Source organism: Eumetopias jubatus, unplaced genomic scaffold (assembly GCF_037043125.1).
Source record: "Eumetopias jubatus isolate StellerSeaLion01/CBP00866 unplaced genomic scaffold, mEumJub1_p1.0 scaffold_11, whole genome shotgun sequence".
NCBI lineage: Eukaryota > Metazoa > Chordata > Mammalia > Carnivora > Otariidae > Eumetopias > Eumetopias jubatus.
In genome coordinates, this window is record NW_028274817.1 from 88852679 (window position 1) to 88866766 (window position 14088).

Genomic DNA, 14088 nt, shown 5'->3' on the forward strand with positions numbered 1-14088 from the left:
TTGCTACAGAGAAAAGAAGATGAAAATGATTTTAGTTCATGTCCCCTGAACAGAGTGAAAAGATGATGAGGAGAAAAATGGAACAGAGCTCAACACAGTTCCTGGCACATAAAGATATTCATTAAATATTCCTTAATGAATAGGAGTGAATAATTTCGAAGTATTTCTAGACTTCAGGAAAAGGTGCCATTCTTGGTGCTATATAAAATAGGAACAAGATTGCTTGACATCTTTATACTAAAATGCTTCCCTACAGGGGTCCCCCCAAGCCACTTTGACTTGAACCACTAGACCCTCCGTTTGCTCTGCTCACCTTTTCTCTTTTTCCCTTTACTCTTGGAGTAGATTCTTAGGCCAAAGTCAGTCACAGATGTTGAGAGGCCATTCTCAGTGGGTCTCTTGCAAGCAGAGGCACTGCCTACCCTTTGTTCTGGACTGTCTCTTCAAGGATGTTTATATTAGCAAATGGCTTTTGAAGACAAAGTGCAGGTTTGCTCATAGCCTTGGAAGATAGAGGTGGTATCTCCTTCCGGTACAAAGGGAGGACAGGACATGCTTAACTGTAGTCTAATAAAGGCAATGTCTCCCTGTGAGACAGAAAGCAGGAATGCTTATTGTCCATTTTAAGGTTTGGATCCCTAAGCTTAGGGTTCCTCTCCTGTAACGTAGCCCACCACGTGGGCAGGAGTTACGTGGACCTTGCTCTGTCATCCCGTGGGAGTCGAGGCTCAGGAAACTGGTGTAAAACATGCTGATGTTCTGGCTGCTGTTATTGCTGTGAGTTTATCTCTAACCAAGGCAATTTGTGTCTTCTACTAACGTCCACGAAACTGTGGCAGGCTACCTTGTTAGTTTGCACGTAGGATAAAATCTCAAACCCTGAACAATTCTTGACAATAGGTTTCAGCAGTATTTGGGTAAGTTGTCCGGTATGGTGTGGTGTAGTTGGCTTACTCATCTAGGAAGCGAACCCTTTTACCGCCAGTGGCTAACCACCATGTTGGGTATACTTGAGGACCCTGGGTCTATATTCTCAAGAGGAGAAGTGAAGGGGCATCATAGGGTTAGCAGTAAAAGATGGACTAAGATCCAGAACCTTTGGCCCAGAACACTGTCTAAAACGATGAAGCCTCTAATAACTATCACTTTGTAGGGGTGGTTGGGTGGCAGGAGACGAGGTCGGTAGAGCAAAGAAGATGCTTCAGAGCAGCATGAAGTCATTCATGTTCACAGAAGCTGTAAGTCATAGTGTTGGCACCTACCATATTGAAGCTTATTAGCTAATTTTTTTTTTTTTTTTTTGAGCCAAGAGGATGCATTTTTGTGAGCACTTTGCTTTGAGGTCGTAGTGCTTTGTTTAGTGGGCTCACATTGAGTGCTGTTTCTGGAAAAAGACATAGTGGCAGTGTCTGGCCCATTAGGTCACTCTGTTTGTGCCCCTCTTCCTTCCCTAGTCTTTATGGTTTATTAAAGTACTTCCCTAGTACCACTTAGGCAACTTTAATAACATGCAAGGTTGGTCAATACCACGGACCTCAGAAGTCTCAGCTCCCTCAGGTACCCTCAGAGTTTGAACATAGTAATGCTGCCTCCAAGAACCAACCCTTTGCCTACTTCCCTATTGTGGGATGGCATTCAGGGTTGTTACGGAGATGTGCTGTGACCTCTTCCTTGTTAGTCACCCGATGAAACAGTTGTGTTTGGTTCCACACCATAGGAACTTTTATCCGGCGTCATCGGATTTCACTCCCACCTCCTGATGAAGATCAGTTTTATACTGTGCATCATTTCAATATCAACATAGACATCATCTTTTATGGCCGGACATTCAAGATTTATGACTGTGATACGTTCACAAAAAACTTTCTGAAGAAAATAGGAGTCAAATTAAACCCCCCGGGACAGTGTCCAGAAGATCCTTACATGAAGATGCGGAGAGAGGTAAGGAGTTTGTGCCTTCCGAATGAGAATCCAGAAAGGAGAGTCAGTAAAGGGTATCTGCACTCCTGATGCAGATGTGAAAGAACATTTCGGGGTCATAGTCACTGGAGTTGTCCTGTTCTCCTCTAGGCTGGAGGGAACTCTGGGTGTTGACCTCAGGGCAGGAAAGCCTCACTCACCGCCCCTGACCCCGCTCCTATCCATAGAGAGTCTCCCTTCCAGACAGTAGGAGTCTTCAGTGAGCCGCCCACATGGGATAAGTTCTAAGAGCCTGCAGTTGGCTTTGTGGTCACTGACGGTATAAGAGTTAGGTCCACAATTACCTGGCCTGTCTTTCCCCGTTTTGCTTGCCCTAACTCTGGGAAAAATGTTTGCTTCTGCACTACTGATTTATTGCACCAAACCTTGGGTATACCTTTTTCTTTCTTCCCCAAGACTCCCAGCTCTAGCGATGGTGGCATCCAATGTAGAGAGGTTCTAGAGGAGTGGGGAGGGCCATGATTCTGGTGTACCCCATTGTAAAAGGATGTTTGTCTCCCAAGGCTGACCCCAGTTAGTAGTAGTATTGTTGTTTTTCTATAGTTGTCTTCTTTTTTTTTTTTAATGAACCTTTGGCCCAAATTTTGTGTTTTTTACCAAAGAATCTGAACATGCAGAAGGGCAAGCATCAGGTGGAAGGTCACATACCTAGCCAGTCTTCTTACTGGGACTTCAACTCAAATCTTTTGCTGCTTACCCAGAATTTGATGATTGTCATTTTCTTTTTTACTGAAGTATGATTAGACAGGGTAAAATACACAGAAATGAAGTGTGCAGTTGGATGAGTCTTAACAAACGCATACATCCATGTCATCCACACTCAAATCAAGACACAGAACATGTCCGTCCCGCCGGAAACTTCCCTCTTGGCTTTTTCCAGTCATTCGCTCTTCCCACCTAGGGATAGGTAACCACTGTTCTCATTTCTATCCCTATAGATCAGTTTGGTTTCATTCCTATTTTTTCTAAAACTTGTAATTAATTTCCTTGCAGAAAGATAACATGAAATCTAGAATAAAATCCTTTGATTCTGCTTTGATCTCTTGTTCAAAGCTGCATGTAGGGTCATTCATCTGTTCCCACCTCCTGGCCCCAGCAGAGTTATCCTTTAATATTGTAGGCATGCAGCCCTCCTGAGAAATATGTGTTGTTGATCCTGGAATATTTAAGGTGAAAGTTCCTATGGAATTATACCTGCGTATATTGGCATATGAGCAGATTTATAGTTTGGGTTTATTTTTATTTTTTCCAAATGCCCTAGATGACAGAGCTTAGATAAACATAAAGTCTATACAACGAGAAGAGAGAACCTAAAAGAATGGATCCATATGAATTACCACCTTTTGCATATGGCTGCACTCATTTGCTAACAGTTGGTATTATACAATAGCAATTATGGATGATGATGCATTATATTAAGTACAGAGAACATTGTGCCATTTCATAGGTTTATGAAGAAGAAAATCTTTTCTGCCAGGAATCGAGAATAAATACCACGAACAGCCAAGAAATGTTTTAACTAATTTCCTTTCAGGTTGGGAAAATCATTTTTGCATTTATTCCCTCAGGGAGAAAGCTCTTCAATAAATATAGCAATCTGTGGAAAATTAGGAGTTTAATAAGAGGCTTTTATATTGACTTTAATGCATTTACTTCTCCAATGTTTGCTGCCTTCAAATATAAAGTTAAAATTAAACAATTTAACTTAAACTGAAAAGAGCCCCAATGGTATATAATCAATAATGCATTTCTTAAAGGCCTTATAATGCAAAGAAACATTTTTCAGTTAATGAAAGCAGAGGTCGCATCATTTCATTTAAATGTCCAGGATAAAGAAGAAGGATAAGAGCCTCTGGAAGGCCATGATGTCTGTCCCAGTCTTGGAGTAGGTCTGCCCCTAGACTGCCCCGGACAGATAAAAAATTCTGAGAATTGACAAATACAATCACATAACCCGATATGAGACTACTTCTCCCTTGCCAGTGAGTGCTTCCTTATATAACGATCCTATTTGGCTACATCAGATAGAACGGGGGCAGTTTTGCTCCAAGACAGGGCTGAGAACATGCAAATAGAGCCCCATCAGGAAGCCCGCAAAAGTAGGGGCACCGGGGCTGGGGGACAGAACCCATGCAGTGGTTCTGTGCAGCTTTGGAAGTTCTCCATTTGCTCTGCTCCTGTTTCCACGCCCTTCCAGATCCTTGATAGGTAAAGCTTTGGAGCAAAATAAAACTGTGACTATGTTTCTTCCCTTTTACTTTTACAAAAATCTTTGGATGAATAAGAAGGATATACAGATATGAATTCTCAATGAAGAGACAAACAGATTTTTTGGAGGATTGAGATATAATTAACGTAGGCTCAGACATACAAATTTTAAGCATACAGATCAAAAAGTTTTGGAAAATGTATGCGGTTTAATAAGTGATGCAAAAATCAAGATGTGGAATATTTCCGTCACCCAAGAAAGTTCCCTTCTCCCCCCTTCCGGTCAGTCCCCTACCCAGAGGGGCAACTACCATTCCAATTTCTGTCACCACACATTAGTTTTGTGCGTTCTTATGCATTTTAAGTCTTGGAGCAAAGCCAGTTTTCAAAGACATCGTCGAAGTGTATTTTAGGGTATCAAAATACTGTTTAATCTCAAATGCTTCCTACTAGTAGATTGTCTGTGGCTGCAGGTGTATATACATGTATGTCATTAACGCATTGACATTTAAAAAAATATCACAGCATAGTCAAGGGGCAAGATCTCCTTATGTTCTCTGATTGCTTGCATCCCAGAAGTGACGGTGCACAACTGCTGATCTTGACTTCTTTTTCTGTTTTCAGACACTAGACTGCATGGAGCCCTTACGTCCCTATGAGTCCTTTGACACCCTGAAACAGTTCCTTGAGTACGATAGGAAGGTGTTACGTTTTTTCTGCCTGTGGGACGACTCAGCCTCGGTGTTTGGGGACCGTAGGGAACTCATTCTGCATTACTTCCTGTCTGATGATACCATTGAAGTCAAAGAAGTGATGCCACACAACTCAGGCCGGGATGCTATGTCATTGTTCCTCCAGAGGAGAAAGCTCCCCAAGGTGAGCAGCGGACACAGAACCCCTTTCCACGTTTGCCTGTGGGCTCAGAAACTCTCATCACTCAACTGTCTGGCATGTCGGGACCATGTATCAGTTACCATGGATTAGTACAGGTGTTTAGAACAGCTTCATTTTGTGCTCACTAGTAAGATACCTCTGTGAAAGTACCATAGAGGATATGACAAATGGAGGTAGGACTATTCTGGGTTTCATTAAGGCAAGTAAAGGAAGAAAGTAAAATGCAAGAGAAAGTGCATATTCATCATGGAGTTCATAATCAGTCTTCTGAACGTAGAAGACTCTCTAGTTAGAACTGCTCATGGGGCGCCTGGGTGGCCCAGTCGGTTGAGCATCCAACTCTTGGTTTTGGTGCAGGTTGTGATCTCGAGGTCTTCTGCTCAGTGCGGAGTCTGCTTAAGATTCTCTCTCCCTCTACCCCCCTACCAATAAATAAATAAATACATCTGAAAAATCGAAAAAAAAATTGTTCATGCCCTTGGGTAGGGCACTGGCCTCTAGCCTCTATAGCCTACTGAGCAGATTGCATGGTTTTGGTCTGTGTTGTGAATAAACAAACACACACACAGGCACACATGCACACACACACACACACACACACACCTATAAGCATGTGCACAGGAGTGACTCTTAGAAGAGTAGCCACCAGTTACCAGCTAGCTACTGGCTAGTGTCAGTGACAGCTTTTACATTTTATTTACTATTGAAAGAGAGTTGTGAAACTGATTTCTACACGTTTATGGCCATTTGAGAGCTAATGTAACTTGGGTGCAGCAGAAACAGCACAGAGACAGAAGACCTGGGTGAGAATTATGGGTCTGCCACTTAAAAGCTGTGTGACCTTCAGCAAATCACTTAACTTCTCTGAATGTATCTCCCTATCTCTAAAATGCTATTAACAAGACCTCCCTCTGGAAGTAACTATAAAAGCTAAATGGGATAATATGGTAAACAAACCCACTAAGAACCTATAAACACTAGAAGGATACATAAAAGCCTTTCCAACAGCTCTGTGTCATGTTTCATTTGTTATTTGGATAAAATATATTTTTAAAATATGTTTAAAATTTATTTATTAGAGAGAGCGCATGTGCACATGTGGCGGGGGGGAGGGGGGAAGGCAGAGGGAGAGAGAGAAGCAGATCCTGACCTGAGCTGAAGGCAGATGCTTAACCAACTGAGCCACCCAGGCGTCCCTGGATCAAATATTTCTTAACTTTCTTCTTACTGTGACTGAGGAGGTTACCGTGACACTCATTTCTGATACAAACAACTGATAGTTATTTGGTCCTCACAGGAGGCTCTCCCAGATTCTCTGAGCCCACCACCAGAAACCCTACTGTGTTGCTTGGGCTGGGGGGAGGAGGCAGGATCTGTCCCGGAGGGGGCTCTGGGCTATGCACAGCAGGTGGCCAGGATGTACCTGGGAAGTCTGTTTTTAGAATGGCTCTGACCGATACGCGAGTTATAAAATAATAATGATGCACCTGACATTTGCAGTGTGTCTTGACATCACTTGCTTCATTTATTCATTCATTCAGCAAATATTTATCAAGTGTCAGCTTTGTGCCTGCTCTGGGGTTACAGTGAGAAAGAAAATGGATTAAGTCCCGCTTCCTGGAACTTACATTCTCATGGGGAAGAGAGAAAATAGCAGTAGGTATTCTCTTGACACTCAAACATCCTTTGAGAAAGCGAGGAATCAGTACTATTATTGCAGTTAGATGACAAAACTGAAGTTCTCAGAAGGTAAATACCTGGCTCCAAGTCCTGTAGCTAGTAAGCCGTGAAGAGAGAATGTGCTCCAAGTGTACTGTTTTTCTCTGTTACGTGGCTTCCTTACACCCCACACCTCATAAATTCACACATTTGAACTTGCGTTTTATGTCACACGTTATCAGGGATGATTCAGGTTTCTCATCGGTATGTGATAAACTGATCACTACCAATTTACATAAGTTAAGAGATTACCCGCAGCTCACGCAACTGTTGGGACCACCTCCAGTGCACGGAACTGAGGAGTATCCTGGGTTGCTCCAGGCCACAGTTTCTGGTAGAGGCTGACTGCACTCTCTTGTTCTTGCTGCCTCGCCACGCCGCCTCTCTCTCAGCCAGCTAGTGTTTCCTGAGCTCAAGATTGGGCAAGATGCTAAGCTGAGTAAAGAAGGCAAGGCATGGTTTCTTCCTCAGGGCATTTTGTAGTTCAGTGCAGAGAAAAGGAGATGTCTGCTGATGAGGCATTTAGAGAACCACAAGGGGTGCTTTAACCATGTGGGAGGTGCTATGAAGGTGTGGACCGGGGACAGGCCAGGAGGATGGGAAGGGTGAGGGGAAAGATGGGCCTTTATTAGGGCCTTGAAGGATGGGTGTGGAAGTATAGGGAGAGGTAGAGGGAGGATGATGGCAGAGAAGAACTGTATTAGGGAGAGGATAACTAAATTTCCCTCTACCCTTCAAGGTTCTTGCCTGAGACCATGTCCCACCACCCCCCCACACACACCTGTAATAACAGACAGATTAACAGGAGAAAAACCAACAAACGTCTAATTACCTGCATACTTCCTGTATGGAAAGGAAAACGAAGTAACTCCCTGAAATGGCCCAGGCCACCACCTTAAATATCATCTCCACCTAAAGATGGAACAAATTGCCAGGGGAGGTGGGAAGGAGGCCAGTTATAAGGGGTCAGCAAGAAAAGCACAGTAAATAAGAGGAAGGTTGTAATGCAGATTTATGTGTCATCTTTTCTATTAGTCAGAGGTTTTAGAGATTTCGAGTCTTCTTTCTTATCCTGGTACACAGAGGGAGATACTCTTACAAATGGAGATTTCTTTATGGATGTAAATTTTTTTTTTTTTTTTTTTACAGAAGGGTAATTGTACTCAGCTTTTCCTGTGTCTGCTGTTTCTTAAAAATAACCAGCTCAAGGGGCGCCTGGGTGGCTCAGTCAGTTAAATGTCTGCCTTTGGCTCAGGTCATGATTATGGGGTCCTGGGATCAAGTCCCGCATCAGGCTTCTTGCTCAGTGGGGAGCCTGCTTCTCCCTCTGCCTGCCACTCCCCCTGCTTGTGCTTGTTCTCTCTCTGTCTCTCTCTCTCTCTGACAAATAAATAAATAAAATCTTAAAAAAAAATAACCAGCTCAAAATAATCAATACACCCAAGAGGCATATTTTGGGGTGGTGTGTTCACTCGCCTTCATATACAATGCATATTTCCCACTTGACCCCTCACCATGACCAGCTTTGTGTTTAGTAGGCCATTTACCACACCTTGTTTGGATTTTGTCTTCCAGTATGGCCCACCTGGAGTCTATCAGCCAGGCCAGATAACAGATCGAACAGTTCTTAATGTGTACGGTGGCTTGACAGAGAACCGAGTGGGCAGCTACCTGTTGGATAAATACAAGGTGAGGAACCTCACGTTTTGTTGCTATTTCCAGTGTAACTTTCCTGGAACCTTTAATGTGCAGTGAGTCACAGATTCTCTTGTGAGATTGAATGAAGTTAACGAATATATAAATGCATGCATTGCACTGCTGTCTGTCAACACTAAATAAGCTTAAGCGCATATATAAACATATGCCTTGCATTGCCATTTGCAAGCAACTGCATTACTAAAAGACTTTCCAAATGTTAACATCGACTGCTTGTCTTGGTTTGGCTTTAAAAATTCTGTTATAAATGATATAATTGAGGAGTGGGTTTGTTTTTTGGTTTTTGGTTTTTTTTGCATTTTTTTTTCTTTTGGGAAGGGATGCCTAGGTCTTTGGAGGGTCTGTGGTGCCAACACTTTGTTCCTTTGTTTTTATTAGCTAGGAAAAGTAGATCAAGAGTTTTACAAAGATTGTGACCTGTTCATAGGAGCCACCATCAACGTGTGGGGAAGGAAAGTGCTTCTTTGTGACTGTGATGAATTTACAAAGACTTATTATAAGACGAAATATGGAATTGGTAAGTGATACGTATGTCCATTAGAAAATAAAATTTAAACTTCAGAATCTTAGTTCCCTACGTAAGATTTTACTTTTGAGTTTGAAAGGCTAAGCTCATAGTAGCTACCATTTATTGAACATTTGCTCTCTGTCGGGCATTTGTTGGCTTCCTTTTTCCTAACAACGATTCTAGGCTCATTATCTCCATTTTAGATGTGAGGAAACTGAGGCTTAAAAGGGGCTAACTTGTCGAAGGTTATGCAGTGAGTAAAGGGTGAGCTGAGATTTGAATTTGCCTGCCTGATGCCAGAGGCTTCGGTTTTCCTTTATAGCCAGTCACCTGCCTTTTTGTAATATGGGGTGTGTTTTCTGGTCAAGCAACTGAAGTGGGAATCTGAATGCTTTTCTTTTCACTGAATTCTTGCTTACTACAATGGTTATACTGATTATTTAAGTTCTCTGGGGAATTCTCTTGTGCCAATTTGCTCTACCTTTTCTGGTGAAGCCTGGCTACATTTCCAGCTTTTCTCTCTTCTTGGGTCTCAGTTCTGTTCAGATGAGCTCAGTTCAGAATGAAAACAGGTGATTTATTAAGAACTTACTAGGGACAGGTTATTGTAGTAGGACTTAGGAGCTACGGAGTTAAAGAGTTTTTGGGCTGGAAGGAGAGCAGAAACCTACAGCACATCGGATGGTGTTATGAGGATCACAGAAGCAGGCGGAGGATCTGATATGAAACCTGAAAAACAAACCCCTCATTTGGGGCCAGCTCTGCCCCTTTCCTGGGCCCTGTTCCAGGTACCTGCTGGCGCGAGGCTAAGTGGGGGTGGCGGGAGTTGCCGACCTCCCAGGTTGGGATTTGGCTGGGGTGGGAGTGCTTACTCCTGCACTCCTCTCCGAACCTTGGAGTGTTCATGTGAGCACACTTTCCTGAGGGAGGAGATAGAAGCCAGAAGCACAACTTTCTAAAAGACAAGGTGCTTTTTCTCTAGAATGAGACGAGCACCTCATGTGTCTTGGTGTCCCATTGTGTAGAGTTCCTGGCCTCCTGGGAATCTCTCTCTCTCTCTCTCTCTCTCTTTTTTTAAAGGATTTTATTTATTTATTTAGAGAGAGCTGAAGGAGGCGCAGAGAGAGAGGGAGAGAGAATCTCAAGCAGGCTTCACATTCAGTGTGGAGCCCGACACGGGGCACAATCCCAAGACCCTGAGATTACGACCGGAGCCAAAACCAAGAGTTGGATCCTTAAGCAACTGAGCCACCCAGGCGTCCTCCCTCCTGGGAATCTTTATATCATGGGAGAAGGCACATAGCACACACAAAGGGTTGGAATTAACACTTTGAATTTCACTCTTCAGTTCATTAAGGGAATTTGTTCCACCGCATCTGCATGTCAGATTAGTCAAAATGTATGGGGCCAAATTGGTGGTCTCTCCTAACATTCGTCCTCTTTTGTAGACACCATTAGGCATATTGGTTTTGGGGACTGTGAATAAGAGGCAGCCAGGAATGTGAGTGTGGTGGCTATTGTAGAGAAGTTGCTGGTGGCCCATAGGTCCTTGGGAAGGAGAATTTGGTTTTCAATAAATGTCAGTGTCTGTTTAGAATCAATGTCTTCAGTGTCAACTTAAAATTGGAAAAAAATATATCTAAAAGATGAGTTAACCAAAAACATGGACTCGTGTCCTACTGAAAGATCTTAACATAAAGGAGGAGGCAAATTTTCCAAAACATCATGTGATCCCTTCATCCTAGAGGCCAACATTTGGTTGATGTTTGTCCATCCGTTTGATTTTGAGACTATAAAGGTGGCATTGGGAAAATGAACATGGTGCTGGTGAGACATGGTACATTGTTAGTTTCTTAACATGTTGGCAGGGAACTTGCAGAGGCAGAGTGAATTCACTGGTATACTCTAAATCTAGCTGTCCTTGGCAAATGGATCTGCTTCAGATGCCTGATGGTCCATTTCTGTTGAGCCCTAGTGCTTAATTGCTTTCTGCTCACTTCTTTTGTTTACTCTATAGGATTATGTATTATGTGAAAAAAAACCAGTTTGTGCCTTTAAAGCTAATATAACATGAGCATTATGCATTTAAACAGAAAATTATGCAAATGCAAAATTATGATGCATTTTGTAGTCACGCTGACTTTTTATATTTCTCATAACATATGTTAAAATATCCCATTTAACAGACACTATTATTACACAACATTTCTTGAGTAACAACAGTGTATTAATGTAAGTAATGACTAGAAATTATATCCATGATGCAGCGGGGGTGGGGGGGTGGGTGGGTTGTGAATCCGTGTTCTCTGATACTCTTTCCATTGCCTTTTCTGACTTTTTGGTAAGGTTAAATTAAGATGCTTAATGCTACTTAGATACAGTTATTTCTGACATATTCATTTTGTATATAATTCATTCTGCTTCTCCAAATTCATAAGACCAAATTCTATACATTATACTTTGGTATCCTAGAAGCTCAGACCTGAACAAAGTCCTGTCTATAACCAAGGTCAGTAATTGTGGTCAGTAGAATGCCCAGTGTCTCCACTCAGCAGCCCCACAGGAAGGAGCTGACAAGTCCTAACCACACAATGAGGGACCTCCTAAGAGGAAGCCGGGGGGAGATTCGTAAATGCAGCCTTCGTACTTTTTTCCAAGAGCTCTCTGTACCCCGGTGTAAAGCCCAATTTGCCTCCTAAAACGAGAAGATTCTTTTGTGCATTTAAGGATTCCAAGGAAAAAGCAATTCCATCAACTTCTTGCACAAAACATTCCAATGTGACTCCCCCACTAGGCAGCTTGGCCATCCCGCTGACCCTGGCTCACCTGCTGGGCAGGAGCATGTCGCTCCCTCATTATTTCGTGTGGATGAACACGGACTGGCAGATGGAGGCCTGTTGGACTTTCCTGTAGCATAAAGGTTAGAAAAGGCTCCAGGGGCTCCAGCATGTGTTTCCTTCACTGAAGGAACAGGGGGACTTGAATGTAAACTGCTCTTACCTAGAATTCCTGCCTTGGGTTATTATTTCTTTGCTACAGGAGGACTTGGTGATCATTCATTCTTAGTGGCTGGGACATCCAAACAAGTAAAAGACCAGCCATTCCCATTGCTCTTGAACACTTTCTAGGCTGTACTGACATGAAGGATGAGCACAGTTTTTAAAGCATCTTTAATTTTGTGGTGTTATTGCTGGCCTTTCGATCAATTCTGAACTCGGTGCTGGAAGCAGTGAGACATCCAAGATAGGAGTTTAATGATCATTTGAGCAAACGAGCCATCCCAGGCAACGACGACAGAGTAGAATTTGCTTCTGGTTGCACCACGTCGTGGCCTTAATGGATGGAACAATTTTGCCCCTTTGTCTTCCCCTATGAAGTACAGAGTATTGAGGAATGGATGATCCCTAAGGATTTTCTAGCTAGAGCTCAAAATGTATGTGATTCACTAAAGATTTGACCCAGAAATGAACATCCCACCCAAACCATTTGACCTGGGTATTAGGTACAAGCCGGGGGGGGGGGGGGGGTGCGGGGCGGGGAATTTGCTTTGACGTTCATGAAGCTTGAGCTTTACGGTTCTTCCTTTGCAGGGGCCCCAGTCCAAGGCCCTGGACCTGATTTTGTCTTAATAATTTGGCATTCTTTGTATTGAAGAGCTTCTCCCAAATTATGTAAGCTCCAGGCCTCCCCAAATCTGAGCCTGTATCTGGGTTACTAGAACATACAAGATGAACTTTGAGGTGATCAAAGGCTTTTTTCTGGTACGGTTTCCAACTGAGATGGCAAATAGTAGATCACTGTGAAGGGTCATTATGATTCCTTTGAAAAACATACCACCTTTCTGTAAATTTGTTAGAATCTAGTTAATCGTGGCTAGACATTCAGTATATATGTTTTTACAAGTCGCCTGGAATTAGAGGAATCAGACCATTGGAAAGACAGATGTGTCCCAGAGTTCAGCAGAGTGCCGTTGAAGAAGATATTTGGGAAGGTGCTGTGTACAAAAACGTATCATTTTTCATGTATTCAACGAATAGTTTTTAATACCTGAAACAGGCAGGATGCTGGGATGTTGGAACACCAGACAGGAAACATATACAGGGGCAAGTCCCAAGCCTTGTGAATGTACACAATTACCCAGAGAAATGAGCTCTTGGGTCAGAGTATCCAGAAAGATGTACGCAGGACAAAAAGTCAGGCAAGATGGAGTGGAACCGTTCTCGGCTTTTATACACTAGATGGCACTGTGGGTGCAGAGGAAAGCTCTAAATTGGTTCTTTTGTTACTTAAATCTGTTGCAAAAATTATGTAGTTGAGAAAACAAGGCTGTTATAAAACCTGTAATTTGTGGGGGGGGAGGTATAGAATGCATTCTTAATTACTTTGGGATTCAGTACGCGTCCTCTTTTGGTTACACTGTTCAGATTAGTATGGAGAGTTGTCACTATGGATATGTACCCTGTTAGGAGAAACGGATCATGCCCCAATTTTCTAATAATCACATAGAGCTTTCTCTACCAGCCCGTCCTTTCCCTCAAATGATGGTACCAGTCAGTGGCGCGTTTGATTTCACAGTTAGCGACGATAGGGTCTACTGCAGTTCTGCCGAATTCCAAGATTTGAACTTTCCTCTTTATTACCCAGATTTTAATTGCCACAAAAATAGCAATAGGAGAGGCTCGTCAGTCACTTCTGTACCGGCTGCCTGGCTGCTTCCTTTCACTGAGCCAGTGAGAAATCTTTGCTGGCATTTTCTTTGCCAATATGTCTTCTGTGAACGATTTCTGTTAGGATAGAACAATACTCTTTTGGGGATTATGCTTGAGGGGATTTCGCACAAAGGCTAAGGAATAAGGAAGTCTAAGGAAATGTGAACGCTGAAAATGTCTTCAAATCAGAGTTAGAAATAGCCTCAGACCCTTAGCCTTTTGATCCATCAGTTAAAAAAAAAAAATCCCTCAATTTTAAGAGTTAGGTTGCCTTGGATGACAAATTGATGCACACTTTCAATTATAGAGGTATGCTCTAAATCTACACTCGTGTTTCTGTTAGGACTTTGACAG

General features: G+C 42.7%; 1 protein-coding gene across 1 annotated transcript in view; it reads left to right on the plus strand.

Moving 5' to 3' along the window:
- The window catches only part of EFHC2 (EF-hand domain containing 2), a 189912-nt gene that overhangs the window by 82670 nt on the left and 93154 nt on the right, over positions 1-14088 (plus strand). Inside the window, exons 4-7 of the mRNA XM_028113518.2 lie at positions 1718-1941; positions 4813-5064; positions 8377-8490; positions 8896-9034. Coding sequence (XP_027969319.2) covers positions 1718-1941; positions 4813-5064; positions 8377-8490; positions 8896-9034 — 729 coding nt within the window. The remainder of the gene's footprint in view (positions 1-1717; positions 1942-4812; positions 5065-8376; positions 8491-8895; positions 9035-14088) is intronic.